The sequence below is a fragment of the Lynx rufus genome, unplaced genomic scaffold (genome assembly GCF_022079265.1).
Source record: "Lynx rufus isolate CCGP_SWC_20201006 ecotype Redwood Valley unplaced genomic scaffold, mLynRuf1.p SCAF_25, whole genome shotgun sequence".
Lineage (NCBI taxonomy): Eukaryota > Metazoa > Chordata > Mammalia > Carnivora > Felidae > Lynx > Lynx rufus.
This window is the reverse complement of record NW_025814840.1, coordinates 18,439,067-18,459,340: the sequence shown is the minus strand read 5'-3', so window position 1 is coordinate 18,459,340 and position 20,274 is coordinate 18,439,067. Positions and strand designations below refer to the sequence as shown.

Here is a 20,274-nt window from a genome sequence, read left to right as displayed (position 1 = left end):
ATATAATGTTAACATTACGATGGCCTTTCATATTCGATCTGTGCTCCCAGACTGACACGAATATACTTGAACGAGAAGCTGTGCTCTTTCTTATGGTGCCCCAAGAAACGGACGGCACGAAGATAAGGCTCAGTGCTGAGGGCTCAGGATGCAATGCAGCACCTGGAGGTTCTCTGGGGCTGGGGTGGGGGATGGGGAGCAGAACTCACACAACTAGGTGGACAGATGCCCCTAGGAATTGCTTTTCTCCAACATCAGCTGGGACCTCTACGATGTTCCAGATGTTTTTTTCTCACCAACTAGTTTCTTTCCCTATAGCTTCTCACCCAGCCATTCCAAAACGGCACCAGCCTCCTTATCCAACCAACTGACCCTGCTTCCCACCTCAGCAGGCTATTTACTAAGACTTGAGATTCCTCAACTCTTGCCAAATCAAACAGTCCCTTTCCACACTACCCCACAAGGTCTCTTGGCTGCTGAACGCGCCTCCTCCCTTGAAGCTCCCTCTCCGTTGGTCGCTCCCCCTCCCCCATTCTTGGTCTGCTTCTCATTCTTCACATTCCCTACATCATGACCCTACTTAGACAAGACTCACACCATCTCTAGTCAGACCACCTTCCTGAGCTCCAGTCTGAGGGACATCTCTACCTAGATGCTGCAAACATCTAAGTTCAACATGCTCAAATTTACTGTCTTCCTTCAAACCCTCTTCCTTCTCCTACTGCTCCTAGTCAGCTTGGTGATGCCATCATCTACCACCGAAGCAAAAAACCCAGCCATCGTCTTGAGATTTTCCTTCTCCCTCTCATTTCTAACAGGCCACCAGCTCCTACTGTATATAGAATTCTTTCTTGCAGCCACTGCTGCTACCCCATCCACTGCAATGTGACAGCACAAATCACTTCTCAACTGGAATGTTCCAATATCCCCCCCACCTCTGGCCCTACCTCAAACCACCCTCTAGAATGCAACCAGAGTAGAAGACAGATCTGATTATGCTACTCCCAGGTTTAAAACTGCTATCCCTCTGCCCTAGTGCAGGTTGTCCAATCCTGCCATCACCGTTCCTTAGCTCGCCCAGACAGACGGGAGACTTCCCGGAGGATGGAGCTTTTCTTATCTTTGAAACGTACATGAAGAATAAAGTGAGTGCTGTCTTTCTTCTGTTTGTTGGAATTCGTGACAGTTTACTGTAGGTTCGTGATTTTTCTGAGTTTTTACGAGCCACAAATATTTGCCTCCTGCTTTAAAACTGTTTTACAGCACAGAAAAACTATTTCTATCAAAACTTCACTAACACGGAAGAGTATGGAACGAGAATGGATATCTACATTTACTACGACTTCAGAACGAAAACTTTCATACGTGCTCTGTTCGCAAACACTATTGTAGACAAGAAAAAAAAAAAGAATGGTTTACTCTCAGAGAATAGGGGGATTATGTCAGGAACAATTTAATGACATTAAGACATTTATGTGTCTCAAGTGGAATGATGTCCATTTTTCATTCTAGAGCAGTACAGGACTTTCTGCAATAATAAAAATGCTCTAAGTCTGCACTGTTCAGTACGGTAGCCACCAGTCACAAAGGGCTAACGAGCAATTAAACTGTGCCTAGTGCTGAACTTTTATTTTAATTAAATTTAAGTAACCACACGTGGCCGATGTTAACTGTAGTGGACAACACGGTTCTAGAGCATGGCGTTACTTTGTGAAACTCATGTATCAGCATCTAAAAACGCTGATTCACAAAGTTGGACAAAACACTTCTGATTACTAAATTACCAAATATCCAAAAGTTAGTACAGTTGACCCTTGAACAACATAACTGACCCTGCCCAGCCCCCACTCAAAAATTTGCATATAACTTCTGCCTCTCCCAAAACTTCACTGCTAATATCCTGTAGACTGAAAACCTTACCAATAACAAATACAGTCGATTAGCACGTATTTCGTATGAGAATTACATATTGTATTCTCACAATAAAGTAAGCCAGAGAAAAGAAAATGTGGTGACAACCATAAGGAAAGTATTTATAGTACTGTACTATCTTTACGGGAAAAAAAATCTGTATATAAGTGGATCCGCACAGTTAAACCTGTGTTGTTCAAAGGTCAGCTGCATTTTGCTAGTAAGACACAACTACCTTTTATTATAACCAAACACTGCAAGATGACTAAGATACATTTCAATACATTTTACCAGAAGAGTAGCTTATTTGACTGCTCAACAAAGAATTATGAATGGAAGTTCTCCGTGATATTTTCTGAACCCTGCCGGTACACAATGTTCTTTAAACCTTCTAAAAGTTAAAAAATGAGAAAAGGGAATCTGTTTTAGAGAAAAAGATCAACAATTTCTGTGAAATGTCCAAATAGGAGGTTAATCTCAAACCTAAGACAATGATACCCTTGCAATGAGAAAATTAAGAAGAAATTCTGAGGATTAATTTAAATAAAACCTTTGAGGGCTGTAGATGAAATACTCAAATGTCTGCTTATAATCTTTAACTTATTAACCTACGTGTATTTAAAAATACGTTATAGGGGCGCCTGGGTGGCGCAGTCGGTTAAGCGTCCGACTTCAGCCAGGTCACGATCTCGCGGTCCGTGAGTTCGAGCCCCGCGTCGGGCTCTGGGCTGATGGCTCGGAGCCTGGAGCCTGTTTCCGATTCTGTGTCTCCCTCTCTCTCTGCCCCTCCCCCGTTCATGCTCTGTCTCTCTCTGTCCCAAAAATAAATAAACGTTGAAAAAAAAAATTAAAAAAAAATACGTTATAAAAGGCAGTAGGTTAATTCATGAAACAATTTTATTCTATTTCACTTTCGTCTTCCACATATCAGTGTCTCTGTGGTCACTTAAGCCCCTCTGAACGATTGAATTCCGTTTTCTAGAGCACATCACCTTCACGTTTGCCAAATCAGCTGCGAAAGAATGCTTTTTGAATCCACACACGGTGCTCTCATTGGAAATCTCAACCAACCGAAGCCATCAATACGTATTCAGGAGGGCGGAACACTTTTCAGTCATCACTGACTGTACTGATTCACTGTATAAACATACCAAATTAGCAGCAACTGAGGTTTTGTAGTGCACTATGTATTTCCCAAACAGCATCCTGTTGTTCAAAAACAGAATAACTGAGAGTGCCCTGTAATAAATAGGAAAGACTTGAACACGTGGTGACACCCTCTTTACAGACAGATGTTTGCGGGGAGCCTGGCCTCGTAATCAGGTATGTACAGTATATCCTTGAAAACAACTTTTAAGAGGTAAGGCTGCCTGGGATGATCTAAAGGTTTCTTCGTGCCTTTTGCGAATGCTCTCTAAGCTTCCAGATTTGGAAAGAAATGCCTGTCTGCTAAGCAGTCATTTTCCTTTTTGAGTCACAGGCAGACAAAAAGCTGCCGGGACAAGTGTATGGATGGGCCTTCCCTACTTTTAATCCAACCCCGTGCTCCTGCAGGCACACTCTTTCCAAAAAGCTAATCTGATGGCAACTGTGCTCAGCTTAAAACCTTTCTACTGCGTCCACCAGCGTGGAGGATAAAAAAAAAAAAAAATCATCAACCTCCATCGTGTCATCTCTAGGTTACTCTGATCCACCTTTGTTTACCCAACTGGTGGGTACCAACCCCGCTTGCTCGTGTCAGGGGCTCTGGCCAAGACTCCTCCATTGACGGGAGGCACCCCCCCCCCCCCCCCCCCCCGCACTGGCACTCCGACCTGGTTAAGGCCTACTCCTCCACACAGCTCAGCTCAGCCCGGTCCACTGCCAAACCCAGGACCAACCTGTTTCACTGCTCAGCACACTGGTTCCTACACTACCACTGCTAACACCTAATACTTATTGAGCCTATGCCACTGGCAAGACACTATTTTAAGGGCCACACGTAGATCATCTCCCGTACGCTTCAACAGCCCCGGAAACTAGGTAACATTCCTTGGATAGGAAAGCTGAGGCCCAGAGAAGTTAGACACTACCCTAGGGTTTCACAGTGCCAGGATGGAAACTCAGGTCACCTGGCTTCAGGGTCTGGGCCCTGACCCTTTACAATGTCCTGCTGCCTGAGAAGGTTCCACATGAAAGCAGAGGCTTCTTGACAACAGTGAAGGCTTCCCAGTTGCTCGTTGAGAGAATGGTCAGAACAACTGCTACCTGGGAAGCTGCCCCTCACACGCAAGGAGGCTGGAAACGACTTCCAGTAGCATCCACTGGGTGATGTTGGTTTAACAGAGGACCGCTAGGGCTCCCTTCCAGCTAAGACCAATCATCGAAACCAGAACCCCTTCCCTTTCTCCTGGGATGTCCTTCACAGGTGTTACGAAGGACATTTGTTTGTAAGAACAAAACCCCCCAAACCAGTTACTGAGCGGTTAAGTGAGGCCTTCGCCTAGCTTCACAGGGACAGAAGCACATGTAAACCTCACATTTATAGGCAGGAGCAACAAAATCATTCCAAGACACAAGAACCTGATTTATTGTCTGATGATGAAGAAAAAACACTCAAGGCAAGCCCACCCATTGGCTTCCTAGTTTAACACTGCATTTTCAGAGGCAAGAAGGATTTGTAATTGGCAAAGCAAATCAAAGTTAGCAGGCTTCACATTTTACACGAAGAATTTAGGCCCACAAGGAATCTAAAAGGTATTCTCCCCAAAAGGAAATGACAATAGCTACCACTTAGTGCTTTCTATATGTCAGGCATTTTCACATTCCTTATTCCTTTTTTTTGGGGGGGGGCACCCTTTAAGAAACCTACTTTTAAGGTATCAGTCCTCACGTCGTTTTACAGAAGAGGAAGCTAAGGCTCAAAGAGGTTACATGGTTTCAACCTTAGGTCTACAGGGTCATCAAGCGCCATCCACTACTTGAAGTTTCTCGGAAGTTTAAAGATGTGGCACAAACTCCCTTTCCTACTCTCACTTTCAAGCAGGGCCGTGAGCATGGGGAACGGCCGCCGTGTCCTCCCACCCCACAACTCAGGTAGGTCACGCACTTGTATCACCTAAGAGCAGACAAACTCCACCCTCACTGCTCCTCCGGACACGGCACCCAACTGCTTGTTCGCGGGAGTCCCCATTCCAAGATTTCAATCTGCAAGGTCAGAGTTTAGGTAATTGAAGACGAACGCCGCATGGGATTGGCAGACTTACCTTCTGATCCCAGAACCATACAAGCTGCGAGATCCGCAGTATAACGACACTTTCACAACTGATGGGAGAACTGCATGAAGCTTTCAAGTCCTCCACTTCCGCTAAGTCTAAAATGACACCCACTATTTCTAACCATCAACCGACTTCGGACCGACGCCTCCCCTGATACATTTTCAAAAAGCCCTGGAGCTCCGCGAGTACCGCCTAAGCGCACAAACCTCTTGCTGTCATGAGTTAAGCAACCTCAAAGGCAGCCTTGCAGGTCGGTATCCTCCAGCAGCAACTAGTCTAACTCGAGATCGCCCCCCTGTCACACGCAGAGGTCGATTTCACACCCGGCCACCCGCAAGCACCATGTGCGAAGTTTAATCGTGAGTTCGGCCAAAAGGCATTTCCTTTTTCCTTAAATGAAAAGGAGATGCGGACCTGTGCTCCTGCCCCGGCTGCCCAGCGCTCAGGACCCCTTCCCGGCGGGTGCCCGGCAGCCGCCCCGGCGGGACCCACCCCGAGCAGGAACGCGGAGCCCTCCAGGTGTAGCTGCCGACTGCAGGCCACGCCGCCCGCGGCCGCCTGGGACTCGCAGGCCGAGGGCGGAGGCGCGGCCGCCGCGCCCGCGCACAGCCGGCCCCGCCCGCCCGCCCCGCCCCCACCGCCCCGCCGGCGGGAGCTGCGGGCGCGCGCCCCGCCTAGGCCTCGCCGCGCGCCGCCGCGCCGCCGCCCGCGCGCCCTCCCTCCCGGCCCCCGCCCGCCCGCGCGCGCGCTCGGCTCGCGACCCCCCTCCCCCGGCCCTCCCCGCCCGCGCGCCCCGCACTCACTGAACATCCCAGGCGGCTCCGGCTCCTCCCGCCGCCGCCGCCTCCGGGATCGGGTTGCTTCCGCCTCCGTCGTCTCTGCCGCAGGGTCTCGCTCCGACGGCCGGCTCAGCCGGGCCCCCGCGCCCCGCGCCCTGCCGCCCCCGCGGCGGCGGCTATGGGCGGCCGCTCCATGACTGACTGACACGGAGCGGGCCGCGGGCTGGGCCGCTCGGGCCTCCAACGCGCAACCGTCTCCACCAATGGGCGAGGCGCCTCGGCGCTCTGCTGGCGATGCCTGGCGTGCGCGCCGCCCCGCCCCGCCGCGCCGCCGGCGTCGGGCGGAAGGAGCGCGGGGGCCGGTCCCACGTGGTGGGCCAGTCCGGGAGTCCGGACCTGCGGCCGCCGCCACCGTGCTGCGCCCCGGCCCGCCGTCCCTAAGCGGGGCTGGCCGCCAGGTGAGCTCCTTAACCTGGGGACTGCCCTCCGGCCGCGCCGCCGCCCTGCTCGGGGCGGGGCGGGAGGTGAGCTTCCCTGGGGGCGTCCTCCAGGTGTGCCCCTCACCGAGGGCCGGCCCCGAGGTGAGCCTCCCCCGCGGGGCGGGCGCTACGTCCCGGCCCGCCGTCCCTATCCGGGGTTGGCCTCGAGGTGGGCTCCTTAAGCGGGGAGGGTCCTCCGCCCCGGGTCCGTCCCCGCGCCGCGGACAGCGAGCGCTGCGGAGAGCCGCCTGGGCTCGCTCCTTCGGCAGCCCCTTACGTCGCTCCTCGCTGCTCTCTGGTTCTCGTTGCTTGCTTTCATGATGCGCCGCGGGGTTCCGAGTGTGGCCGCACTTAAGCTCCCTTTGCGTGGGTACTAACACGGTTTCGCGTTCGGCCTGGTGGTCTTCACGCCCCCTCGTGTAGGCCGCCGGATGGCACCGGGAGCGGAAAGTTGGTAGCCTCCGGGAGGGTCTTTGTAACCAATTCTGCCAACACTTTTTAAGTACTTTGTAGCTGGTACGTTGGCTTTCTGACACACTGAAGTTACAAGTAAGTTCTTCTTTGAATGGGCACGTGTGGACCTGTTGACAAAATGGGAAAACTGACAGCCCTTGACTCTTCTGTTCTCTCATAGAGGGAAGGATGCTGTGCTGATATTAGTGTCCTTACCGTGGTGGTCGCTCATTCCTTGTATAATTCTGAAGGTAGGTCTGTAGGATTTCAGGCTCCGTAGATTGAAGAAATACAAGTGATCCAGCCCTTGGCATAGCAAATTCTTTCCCTTTGGTAGTATGTCAGAATCAGGAAACTGCGATTTTTTTTTTTTTGGGTATTGTCCTATTTTGATTTTATTTACAGTATTTTAATTTCAGTACCGAGTAGGAAAATGGTTCACTTTTGAGGAACTTGTTTTCTTGTGTATAATGAATATGACTTAATGTGATAGGTTTCCGCCTTTTTTTTTTTTTTTTAAATGACGATTAGGAAACTCAAAGCTATATTTACTTCAGGCTTATGGAATTATAGCTGGTCAGTATGCTTGCCTTCCTTTATAATTTTCTTATATCTCATTTTTATAGTTTCAATTGTGTAACTGTATCGAGTCTTTGGAAGGAGAGCATGTCTATAAGCTTACATGTATATAAACAGAATAAAGTTACAGTGGAAAGTTACTGTTGCAGCTGAAATAACAATACATCTGTTGGGACTGGTTTTATACTATATTTCTTTTCTACTTGGTGAAATATTTTCTCCAAAGATTGCTTATTTCTCTCTCTAAACTAGTGGGGCTTGTCACATAGATGATAGTCATATAGATGATACATAGTTGCAGGTGATTTATGCAGACATTTTCAGTCTAAAACCTCATGTGAATCTCCTTTCACAAATAATTTGAATACTTTGGGTTTTGCCCGGTTGTATTCCTGCACATTCACATCGGAGGATATGATGTTTGATCACAGCAGGAATACTGGTACATATGTGAGTGTAATTCTTTTTATGCCTGCTTTTGTCAATTTCCCCCAGAAAATTCATGGGCTAAAGCATTTTATGTATAGGTTTATGCCCAATAACTCTGTTGATGTATTTTAGTTCATTAAATTTTTTTTCAAGGAATATGTATTATGTAGATAATAAGATACATGATGTTCTTTTTTGGTGCCTATTGAGTTTGGCCTTAATATAATATTTTTTTCCATCTTAAATTTTAGATAAAGTGTAGCAATGGCTGCTATTTATTCCGGCATTTCCTTTAAGCTCAAAAGCAAGACAACTTCTTGGGAAGATAAACTAAAACTAGCTCATTTTGCTTGGATTTCCCACCAGTGCGTTCTTCCAAATAAAGAGCAAGTAAGTTTAATGTGAAATTTACCTTTTTGTTTACTACTAAAAAGAACAGTCACTTATATAAATTATGTGTTGAAATTTAATTAAAATTTAGAAAGAAAAAAGGTCGGAAAATAAAACGTGGTTAGAGGTTAAAAGTAATATCAGTAAAAAAAAAATGAATGAGTCAAATATTTCATTAACAGAGATTTTCTGTTACAAAGTCAGTATTTTTTTGTGTGTGTTTAGAAACTCCTCTTAGAGAGGGAAAGAGCCAAACCATAAGAGAGTCTTAAAAACTGAGAATAAACTGAGGGTTGATGGGGGGTGGGAGGGTGGGGAAAGTGGGTGATGGGCATTGAGGAGGGCACCTGTTGGGATGAGCACTGGGTGTTGTATGGAAACCAGCTTGACGATAAATTTCATATTAAAAAAAAAAAAGAAACGCCTCTCATATTTCAAATCACCTATATGCATCAGTGAACGAATTGGGAACTGGGTTACAAAAATTAGGATCCGAGTCTGTAGGTAGCTGCATTTGTTTGTGAATCCAAGGTAATGCTCCATAAGCAACTGCTTTTTGGTGATTTGTTAAACAGCTTTGGAATTTGACCCAGTGGGAAGTAGAGAAGCTTTAGTATCTGTAGTAAGCCATTCTAGAAGTAGATTAGGAACCAAGAAAGGCATGTCTTGTTAACATTTTTCAAGCTTATTTGGCAAAAAACAAACGAAAAAAATCCTGTTAATATACTAGAGACACCAGGATGTTGAACTCATGAAATTGTGTTAACACACACCCATGTGCTAATATTAAAGAAGACAGCACAAAATGCATCAAAGATGGGTTACATCTATTAAGATGATGATGAGGTCCAGGATGTAGAGCGCTCTCACATCCGGTGGGTTCTAAATTTGGCTGCACCTGAGAATCATCTTAGCAGCTTGATAGTCACCTGGCAGGTGCTACCCAGGGTGAGCCGAAGGCGGAAGTAGCAGTGGCGGTTGGATCAAGGTCTCCGTAGTCTTATGCTGAGAACTATTTTCCCTTTTAGCATCTGTCACTGTTCATACTGTTACAACATTTCTCCTGTCATGACCTGAGGCCTCACCCCTTTGATGAACGTGTTACAGTAATGGAAACTATGCATGTCTGACCCCCCCCCCTTTCATAAAGCACCCGTGCATTATTTCATAGAAGACCGTCTCCATCTTCTGGATGAGCTAAATAGACCTAGAGGTTTTACAGGTAACGTGGGAAAGCCAGAACACAAACCTCTGCCTTTTGACTCTGTTTTTGCTTCTGGGTGTGATTCATTTTGAGCGGCCATTCTGAGCAATTGTTGTGCTTCTAACTTTTGAAATTTAGCATAACTCGAGAAGAGTTAGAAGAAATTGTTTAGAGTTTCACTTGAAACTTTTTATTGGCCTCGAATGAAGACAAAATTAGTTTTTTCTGTTATTATTATTTTATTTATTTGTTTATTTGTTTATTTACTTATTTTTTTTGAGAGAGAGAGTGAGCAAGCAGGGGAGAGGGGCAGAAGGGGAGAGAGAGAGAATCCCAAGCAGGCTCCCTTCTCAGCACGGAGCCCGACCCTGGGATCATGACCTGGGCTGAAATCTAGAGTTGGACGCTCAACCAACTGAGCCACCCAGGTGCCCCTAGTTTTTCTTTTTATCGATTTTATAATAATAAGCATCTTAAGTTACTAGGACATTCTATTATATATAAAATAATATTACTAAAGGTAGGTTTTATTTTTTTTTATTTTTTATTTTTTTTCAATATATGAAGTTTATTGTCAAATTGGTTTCCATACAACACCCAGTGCTCATCCCAAAAGGTGCCCTCAATACTAAAGGTAGGTTTTAAAAGACAGCTTTTTCTCTGGCAATTGGATTTGGTTATACATGGAACATCCTTATAAATGTTCAGCATCTTTCTTTCTTGGTAAGAAAATATATATTTTCAGAGCCTATTTCTTCCAAATTCAGGTATTACTTGATTGGGCAAGACAGTCATTGGTTGCATTTTATAAGAAAAAACTTGAACTGAAGGAAGACATTGTTGAAAGGCTTTGGATCTATATAGATAATATTCTACACAGCAAAAAACTGCAGAATCTCCTCAAGAATGGAAAGACAATTAACCTTCAGATTTCCCTAGTCAAGGTGATTATCTGTTTCTTGTGTTATCTTGTGTGTGTTAACGTGCATCTCTTGATTTCTGTTAATGCTGTAGGCTCATTTATTTTGGGGTTAATTATTCAAGATATAGGAAGTATCAAGGTAGAGAAAGACGAGAAGGAAATAATATTACTAGAATTTTAGTAATATACTTATCGAACGCGTTTTGTATGCTCTACACTGTGCTAAGCACTTTGTGTTATTTAATGTTAAAGGGAAGCTTAGAACTATTTCAGGGTGGTGGTCGATTACCTTTTCTTAATTAATTTTAAAGAGTGAGCAAGCAAGCGGGAGAGAGTGATGGTGGTGGCGGGAGGGGGAGGGGGATGAATCTTAAGCAGGCTCCACACTCAGCACAGAACCTGACGTTGGGCTTGATTCCACGACCCTGGGATTGTGATGTGAGCTGAAATCAAGAGTCAGACACTCAACCCACTGAACCACCCAGGGGCCCTGATGACCTTTTTTTTTTTTTTAACTTTTTTTTTATGTTTATTTTTGAGAGAGAGAGAGTGAGTGCGAGCACGGGAGGGGCAGAAAGAGAGGGAGACACAGAATCTGAAGCAGGCTCCAGGCTCCGAGCTGTCAGCAAAGAGCCCGACGCGGGGCTTGAACTCAAAAACCGTGAGATTATGACCTGAGCCGAAGTCGGATGCTTAACCAACTGAGCCAGGCACCCCTCTGCTTTTCTCTTTTAAGAGTATCTTTTGCTTTTTTTGCTTTTTTTTTTTTTTTTTTAATATAAAGTGTAGTTGTAAAAACGTATTTCGGACCATAGGATCATAGCCCAAAGCCACTGTCCATCCACGTATAACTTCTAAGCTGAATTTCAGGCTTAGGATATAAGGAAAAGTAATCTTTGGAGTTCAAGTCTTATGAAAAACAAGCTCTTTAGAAGGGACAGCAGAATTACAAAGGCACTGATCCCTTTTCTGAATTTATATTGGTCGGAGATGGCTGTGTGAAGGACTTAAAACAGGTTCTCTGCCGTCCTTTGGTGCAGTAAGCGAATGTCAAGTTGATTTAGATACGGTGATCTGGGGATTTCCTCCTCCTCAAGATAAGGACAAAGAGTGAGTTCACTGATTCAGTTGTATTCTTCTTGTGTGTGGGTGGGTGTAGTAATGAGTTTTCTTGCTTTTTTAACGCTCAGATCATAAACGAGAGGATAGCTGACTTCTCTCCTTTGGAATCCCAAAGAAGTATGTGTGCCGTGCTGAGCTGTTGCCAGGGCATCCTCTCGACACCCGCCCTCGCCGTCATCTACACGGCTAAACAGGAGCTGTTAGTGGCGTTGCTAAGCCAGCTGTGCTGGTTGGCCTGTAGGCAGCCAGAAGGAGCCAAGGTCGCCCAGTTATTCGAAGTCATTCACCTGGCGCTTGGTCACTACCTGTTGATCCAGCAGCAGCAAGTCAACCCACGGCGTGCCTTTGGCGAGGTGACTGGGCCCTTGCTCCAGCCCTGCCTGGTCCTGAGGCACTTACTCTCGGGGGGCCCGTGGACACAGGCTGGCCAGGGCCAGCTGCGGCAGGCGCTGAGCCGGGATGTGAAGAGTCAGATCGAGGCCGTGCTTCAAGGCGGGGCCTTTCAGCCCGAGTTGCTCTCGTCCTACAAAGAGGAGCTCTTGGACCAGCAGCAAGGTGACGCGAAGATAGGGGCCCTGAAGAATGTTCTCGCTCCTACGGACACTGTGATTGCCAGGCTGGTGGAGACGGGCTACTGTGAACCGTCACTGCATGCTGCCGTTGTAGCCAACTCAGTGGCCTTGCTGTATAAGCTCTTTCTGGACTCTTACTTCAGGGAGGGGAATCAGCTTCTCTGCTTCCAGGTGCTCCCCAGGCTGTTCGGCTGCTTGAGGATCGCACAGCTTCAGGAGGAGCACCTGGCCGCCCTGGCCGCGTCGGATTGGACCTCAGAACTGCTGGTTGTGGAACAGCTGCTGACCTCGGTGGCCCAGAGCGGTATCTACAACATCGCCGCCGACAGGATCCGGCACGGAGAGGCCCAGTTCCGCTTTTACCGCCGTTTGGCTGAGCTGCTGATAAACCATTCGCAAGCGTCCGTGCCGGCCTGGTTCCGCTGCCTCAAGGCTTTGATGTCTCTGAACCATCTGGTTTTGGAGCCAGACCTCGACGACCTGTTGGCTTCAGCTTGGATTGACGCAGAGGTGACAGACTCTCGAACGAGAAAAGCACAGGAGGCGCTTCTTCACACCCTCTTCCAGACTTACGCGAAGCTCCGACAAGTGCCACGGCTGTTTGAGGAGGTTTTGGGGGTGATCTGCCGCCCGGCCGCCGAGGCCCTGAGGCAGCCCGTGCTGGCCGCGGGCCCCTCCCGGGTGCTCTGCGAGTGCCTCCTGGAGTTGCCTCCGAGTCAGATCTTGGACACGTGGTCGCTCGTGCTGGAGAAGTTCCAGTCTTTGGTCTTGCCTTATTTGCGGGGCGATGCCGACATGGCCTTGAAGTCGCTGTCCCTGAGCTCACTGCTGCACTGCATCATGTTCAACATGAGGAGCCTGGACGGCAGCACGCCTCTGCCCGTCATCAGGCGGATGCAGCGCACCATGGAGAGGATGCTCCGGGAGCTCGTGAAGCCCCTGCTGGACCTTCTCCTGGACCCCCCGGGCCCGGAGCTTGAGCTCTGGCTGCAGAAGGTCAGTGACTCTGCACTCCTGCTCTCTTACACTTGGGCCCAGGTTGACACCATGCTCAGCATGAACTGCAGCCAGTATCGCTCTGTGTCCGGGGCTCTTACGGACATTGCTGTGGAGACCGCAAACCTCCCCTCGTTGCTCCCCGGGGTAGAAACGCACCACTGGAAGAAGATAGAAAAGTTTGTGGCTCGCTTTGACTCTCTCAGCAGGTATTGCTTGGAACAGCTCTACCTGCAGAAAATGAAAAGGACTTTAATGCAAACTAGTTTCCGGTCTGAGGAAGCTCTCTGCACTCTGAGGCGTGATGCTGCCTACATTCTTGGGTCTGGCAGAGAAAGCTTGAATCGGAGGACGACCGCCTCCTGGGATGGCCAGGTGGGGACAGTGAGTGCACTCACGTACCCTGTAGCGCACTGGCACTTGATCGTGTCGAATCTCACAATTCTAATATCCTATCTTTGTCCGGATGATGTGGGATCCCTGGCCAGTGTGCTGCTGAGAACTTTACCGACGAGCAAAGCCCAGGAGGTCTCAGCAGAAGAAGAGGCAGACCTCACACTTGAAAGAATATCCAGTGCCGTCCTTCACAGCCCTCTCTTTCCAGAAATGCAGCCCCTCCATTCTGCTTTCTTAATGCGCCTGTCCGAAGGCTGTGCGGGCATCCTGTGTTCTGGGGCCCAGGGTGACCCGAGTCTTCTCAGTCAGCAGCTGCCCTGGCTCTTTGAAAAGGAGCACATGGGTGTGGCTCTTTGGGAAAACAGATTTGCAAAAGTTGGACCCGAAGGTGTAGAACCAAAAGGAGAAACTGCCCAAAACTTACTGTCCTTGGTCAAGAGTGGCTTCCCCATTCAGCTGGAGGGAGAACAATTAGAGAGCATCCTGGGATTGTTGGAAGTTATTTCTGCTCTGCAACTGGACAGCCTCTCGACTCCCTATCACGTGCATTACTTTCTTCTGTTACTGTCCGTGGCCGTCACCAGGCTGGGGAGCTCCTGCCCTTCCTCACTGACCCTCAGGTTTTTGAAGACTTGCTACCGGCTTCTTGGCCACCTGCAGAGAGGGAAAGGTGCCCGCTCAGTCCTCAAGACCATGTACGCTAGTGAGATTTTCGAGATCATGCTGACCTCCTCGTTCAGAGCCAGTAGTAGATTTTCTGTGGCTGCGGATGACCCCTCCTGGTTGGAATTCCTCCAACTGACAGGGACATTCTTGGAACAGCTACTGCAGATGCTTATCCAGATGAAGCTCAGCCTGGTGCTCAATTTTGGGAAAATCATTGCATTCCTCTGCAAACTGTCCACCGAAGCGCCGTCAGGCAAGCAGGTGGAAAACCAGAATCCTCTGGGCCAGCAGCTCCTTCTGGTGTCTCTAACCAAGTTGTGCCAAGTCCTGGGGCCTTTGGTCAAAGAGCGGAGGCAGCACCATGAGGCCTCAGAAGCGCTGCCTGAGCTGCTGCAGAAGGCCATTGTCCAGACAGGAGCCGTGCTGCAACTGTGCTGGGCACGCGGGGCCCGGGGCCAGCGCCTTCCCTCCACCTTCATCTCGTCGGTCAGCACACTCTTGGAGGCGGATGTGGGCCAGCACTCCAGGCACGGGGCCCAGGGTTCCCAAATGACTGGCGAGATGCTGACCTCCCATGCCGCCTTCTACCAGAACGTTTACTCTCAACTGCTGTCAGGGTTAGCGGCCCTTGCAGGAGACCAGCAGTCTTTCCAGGCGGCCATGCGGTTTTTAACTCTGTTCTTTTTGGCCCCAGAACTCCATCCCAAGAAGGATTCTGTTTTTGCCTCCGTGTTTCATTCTGTGACGAAAGTTCTGGCAGGTAAGGTATTTTCTCTTGAGCTAATTCTGTACCATAGAGCTTTTGGTAAAAGCTGGTAAGCCACCGGCAAGGTGAGTGCCCCTTTCCCCCCGACACTCCTGTGGAGCAGCTGTTCACTGTGGAAGGTACATGCTGTGGGCAGTGAGAAAATCCCCCCACTGCCCCGCTCCCAGGAACTCATGTCCAGTGTCTGCATTCTCTGTCCGTAGAAAGCTCACGGTTCTGGTTTCTACACAGATTGCGGCCTTCTAGGTATGTTGTTTGACATCTTAGTTTTTTACTTATTTGGGGCATTGTTCTGGTTTATAGTTTTGAAATCTGTTACTCTTTATCTTTTTTACCTTTTGTCTGTCCTGGCCCTGATGGTTAACACATAAATTTCATTCTTCTTGGTAGGCTTTCCCATGTCCAATCTCCAGTGCCATCTCCAGTAACTGAAGGCGACGTTAAGCCAAGTCAAAGAAAAAACCGCAAATAATTTATAGGGAACCTCATAAAATTCCTCGAGGCAGTTCAGTGAACTTCCACCCCTGGGTCTCAGTGTGATGCCTGGCCGTCATCGGGCTGCGGGTGCTAATTGGGCGGGAGCTTAGCTGTCTTCACGGTCTTTTAGTTTGATGTCATCCTCCTGGGCCAGCCAGTCAAGACCACAGACCTCGTAATGGCTGTGTGCAGAAGCATTTGATAGCTGCTGTCCCCGAGGTCGTCTCTGTTTCAGGTTGGCGTGGTTTGCTTTTCTTTTGGTTTTGTTACCGAGGGTCGGGGTTAGTTAGGGTAGTCCTTAGAGGTGAGACTGGGGAGCGTGTCGGCCGGGCGTAGCCCCCAGAAGGCATGCCGACTTCTGTGTCCCGGAGGAAAAGCTGCGACAGGCGGGAGGGAGCCGCAGCTGGGGCTGCAGGCGTGATCAGACACAAAAGCGTTTAGTAGGACCTTGTAGGAAGCGGAGCCGCCCGGACCAGTGCCAGAACCGGAGTGTTGAGGCCAGAATAACACTGCCGTTGTCTCCCTTTCAATAGCCTCTCTGTCCCTGCCTTGATTGTGGATTGACTGAAAAGGCTTTGGTGTCACATGTTCTATCTTATTCTGTCAGCGATTCTTTCAGGGAACGGTGTTCACCTTAGGGGAGGCTAGAATTTTAGTCTTTGACAAACACTGGTTACAGTGTCCTAAATGAGTGATCCAAGAAATGGCAGCGGGTGGCCTGAAGCTCTGGCCCCTCTTCCCCTTTGTTATACAGAATATCGTGTGTGTCTCTTTCCCTCCAACCCTCTCGACCTGAGGGGGACTCGAGGTCCTGACTGTGTGTCCCTGGACTTGAGGGTTAGAAGCCCAGGGACAGAGCCTCTGTTGTGGCAATCGGGGGACCGAGGCCGCCTGCCCCACTGTCCCTCAGACCGCAGGCTCAGGCGTTGCTGTTGGGTCGGGGCCTCCTCTTCTTGAGCTGCTAGGCTTTGTCTGGAAGAGGGACTGGAGTGAGAGGTCTGGAAGGAGTGCCTACTGAGGGCTGCCTCAATTCAGTTACGAGAAACCATCGCTTTTACAAATGCTCCATACACATGTGGAACCACATCCTACTCTGGAGATGAATGCGGTGTTGATTTTTTTTTTTTTAAGTTTATTTGTTTTGAGAGAGAGAGAATGCGGGTGCGCACAAGGGAGGGGCAGACAGAGAATCCCAAGCAGACTCTCCACCGGTCGGCACAGGGCCCTCTGCGGGGCTCGATTTCACGAACCGTGAGATCATGACTGGAACTGAAACCAAAAGTCGAACGATTAACCGACTGCGCCACCCCCGTGCCCCTGAAGTGTTGATTTTGACCTGTGTAATCAAGTAAGCAGGCGTTCACACAGATCGCACAACGGTGCAGCGCTCTCCGGGACCCCGGACCTGGGGACCGTGGGTTAGAGCGTGTGCGGGCAAACCGTCAAAAAGCAGTGGCCTTCGAAGAGTAGGTGGGGTAGGCGGAGACGGTGGGGGAGCTGATGCCGAGCCCTCCGCACGGCAGATGCCCCACGCTGCTCTTTCCTTCATTTGCCAACCACAGGAGTTGGTGCGCTTCTGCCCATTTCACTGGTGAGGGAATGGAGGTTCGGAGAGCTCAGGGGTCCAGGATCTTACACCTTGTTGGACGCTGGGGCTGAGGTCTTTATCCATCAAAGCCTGTGGTCCCCTCCACCCCTGATGCTTATGTAGTGAGCAAAGACTGGGAAGGTATTCTGGCAATGTGGAATAGTCTGTGAGCTGAAATGTGGCTGGGAAGGTAGGCTGGGTTCAGATTATAGAGGGCCTTGAATGCCCTGACCTGGGGGACCAGTCTGCCCTGATGACATCAGAAGGCCTTCCCACGTTAAGTGGGAAGCAGCCTGATGATTGCAACAGGCAGAACCCGGAAGTTTGGAGTTCTTTTCATGTCTCTAAAAGTGCCATGCCGCTCCTGTGTCCCTACTGATTTTGTAAAAGAATATGGGAACACCTTGTTTCATGGCACTTTTCTTTTTTTTTTTTTTTTAAACATTTATTTATTTTTGAGAGAGAGAGAGACACACACAGAGCATGAGTGGGGGAGGGGCAAAGAGAGAGAGGGAGACACAGAAGCTGAAGCAGGCTCCAGGCTCTGAGCTCTCAGCAGCACAGATCCTGATGCAGGGCTCGAACTCACAGATGGAGAGATCATGACCTGAGCTGAAGTCGGACGCTTAACCGACTAAACCCCCCAGGCACCCCCCGTCATTGCACTTTTCTTTTCTTAAAAAAAAAATTTTTTTTTAATGTTTATTCATATTGGGGGAGAGAGAGAGAGAGATCATAAGCGGTGGAGGGACAGAGAGAAAGAGAGACAAACTGAAGCAGGCTACAGGCTCTAAGCTGCCAGCACAGAGCCCAGTGTGGGGCTTGAACTCAGGAGCTGCAAGATCATGACCTGAGCTGAAGTTGGATGCCCAACCTACTGAGCCACCCAGGCGCCCTCCCTCATTGTGGTTTTCTTTTTTTTTATTTAAAAAAAATTTTTTTTTTCAACGTTTATTTATTTTTGGGACAGAGAGAGACAGAGCATGAACGGGGGAGGGGCAGAGAGAGAGGGAGACACAGAATCAGAAACAGGCTCCAGGCTCCGAGCCATCAGCCCAGAGCCCGACGCGGGGCTCGAACTCACGGACCGCGAGATCGTGACCTGGCTGAAGTCGGACGCTTAACCGACTGCGCCACCCAGGCACCCCTCATTGTGGTTTTCTTAATTGAACTTCACAGATACTCCCATTTTTCATAGTGTGCAGGTTTGTGGCAACCTTGCTTGAGCAAGTCTGTTGGCACCGTTTTTCCAACAGCATTTGCTCACTTCACGACTGTCACATTTTGGTAAATCTTGCAATATTTCAAACTTATTTTGTTGTTACATTTGTTATGATGATCTGTGATCAGTGATTATGACTCACTGAAAGCTCAGATGGTGGTTAGCATTTTTTAGCAAAAAAGTATTTTCTAAAATTTTTTTTTAACATTTATTTATTTTCTGAGAGACAGAGAGAGACAAAACATGAGTGGGGGATGGGCAGAGAGAGAGAGGGAAACACAGAATCCAAAGCAGGCTCCAGACTCAGAGCTGTTAGCACAGAGCCCGACACGGGGCTCGAACTCAGGAACCCTGAGATCATGACCTGAGCCGAAGCCAGATGCTCAACCAACTGAGCCACCCAGGCGCCCTAAAAATATTTTTATCTATTTATTTTAATATATTTTTTATGCGTATTTAATTTTGAGAGAGAGAGAGAGAGAGAGCGCGAGCGCGCAAGTGGGGGAGGGGCAGAGAGAGGGTGACACAGAATCTGAAACAGGCTCCAGGCTCTGAGCTGTCAGCACAGAGCGCGATGCGGGGCTCAAACCCAGGAACCGTGAGATCGTGACCTGGGCCCAAGTGAGACGCCTAAGCGACTGAGCCACCCGGGTGCCTCACGGAAAAGTATTTTTAAATGAAGGTATGTGCATCGCATTTTGGACATAATGCTGTTGTCCACCAAATAGACGATAGCATAGTGGAAACATAATTTTTATCTGTGCCGCGAAACCAGAAAATTCATTTGGTTCACTTGATTTCGACCCTTGCTTCCTGGCGGTGATCTGGAGCCAATCCTGTTGTATCTCTGAGGTTTGCCCGTACAAGGAACGTCGAAAAGCACGTAGAGAAAGTAGCAGTCACCCGCGTGCAGAGTCCGGCGTGAAGCACTGCTAACCGCTGTCGTCCTCTCCCCTCCGCGCTGTGTGTGCTCTGCACAGGTCAGCCGTGTGCGGGAGAGCGCTGTCACACCGTGCCACACGCCCCACGAGTATTTCCACACCCCTCAAATGGTGACTTTCACCAGCTGGGACTCTGTTCCATCATGTGGTTACTCTGGTGTATTTCACCTGCCCCTTTCCTGTCACATCTTAGCCGTTTGGGTTTCTTTTCCGCACAGATCCTGCAGTTTCGGGTCAGATAATTCAGGATTTGGAGCCTCATTTGGGAGCCTTGTTGACCCAAATGTTAGAAGTTGGGACGACAGAGGACTTGAGGATGGTGATGCGGTATGTTCTCCAAGGATTAGACGTCAGTAACGTGTGGAAGGGAGATGTGCAGGTGGGTACCCGTTCTCCCTTGTATGGCAGGGGCATAAATGATAATCCGCTCGAAGGGGAAAACTTATTCGAGTTGTGGTATCACCCCTGGAAATGAACACGCAAAATCTACCCGGTAGAGACTGGGCCAGGGGGTTTATGGAGGGAACCGTGGCCTGCGGAGAGGCCTGGGGCTTTAGTGTAAGGGGCCTTATTTTTCAAAGGGGAACTTTTTCAAAGTACAACTCTGTGTGCTATCATATGAAATATTAAACGTAGCATCCTCGTAATTTTGGCATATAAAAAAGCTAAGTTCTGCTCATTCTTTGCTTAAGATATCTCCCGTCATACCGTTTAAAAACTGATTCGGTCACATGGGCCCGATCCCGTTTGAGAATCACTCTGATCGGCAAGCTGCCCTGCAGTCCTTTGCACTTCGTGTATTTGGTGGTTGCTAATGGAGCCCTGCATTTGCATTTGGCATCACATATTTTGGAGAGCCTCTGCATGGAGCTTACGTGCTGGAATTTCTGCCAAGCAGCCGTGTGCACTGGACTGGTCAGCTGTCCCTGCTCGCACAGGAGGAAGAATGCCACAGAGCCAGCCGTGCAGCCCATGCCTTCTGGTTCTGAGCTTTCTCTGCCTCATGAGTGGCTTCTTGACTTGTGGTTGTAATCAGCACACTGGCTTCGGTTTTGATTTGGATGGAAAGAGAGCTGGAGAGGGTAATTGAGGCCACAGAGGGGCAGTGGGAGAGCTCACGTCTCT

General features: G+C 49.0%; 2 protein-coding genes across 8 annotated transcripts in view; one reads left to right on the top strand and one right to left on the bottom strand.

The window, feature by feature from the left end:
* The window catches only part of TAF5L (TATA-box binding protein associated factor 5 like), a 32,249-nt gene extending 26,053 nt beyond the window's left edge, over positions 1-6,196 (bottom strand). Inside the window, exon 1 of one of the 4 annotated variants that reach the window (XM_047088602.1) lies at positions 5,972-6,196. The gene's annotated coding sequence lies outside the window, so the exon portion shown is untranslated. Of the gene's footprint in view, positions 1-5,156; positions 5,523-5,582; positions 5,678-5,971 lie in introns of those variants that run through there. The other 3 variants (XM_047088597.1, XM_047088599.1, XM_047088598.1) reach the window with 3 other exon arrangements.
* A 120-nt stretch (positions 6,197-6,316) lies between these two features.
* Positions 6,317-20,274, top strand: part of URB2 (URB2 ribosome biogenesis homolog) — a 28,352-nt gene continuing 14,394 nt past the window's right edge. For 2 of the 4 annotated variants that reach the window (XR_006963707.1, XR_006963706.1), the window contains exons 1-5: positions 6,317-6,405; positions 7,061-7,130; positions 8,139-8,277; positions 10,249-10,425; positions 11,594-14,915. Coding sequence is in view for 2 of the 4 variants with exons in the window: in XM_047088596.1 (XP_046944552.1) it covers positions 8,152-8,277; positions 10,249-10,425; positions 11,594-14,915; positions 19,368-19,528 (3,786 nt within the window). In the remaining 2 variants the exon portion in view is untranslated. Of the gene's footprint in view, positions 6,406-7,060; positions 7,131-8,138; positions 8,278-10,248; positions 10,426-11,593; positions 14,916-19,367; positions 19,529-20,274 lie in introns of all 4 variants that reach the window. The other 2 variants (XM_047088596.1, XM_047088595.1) reach the window with 2 other exon arrangements.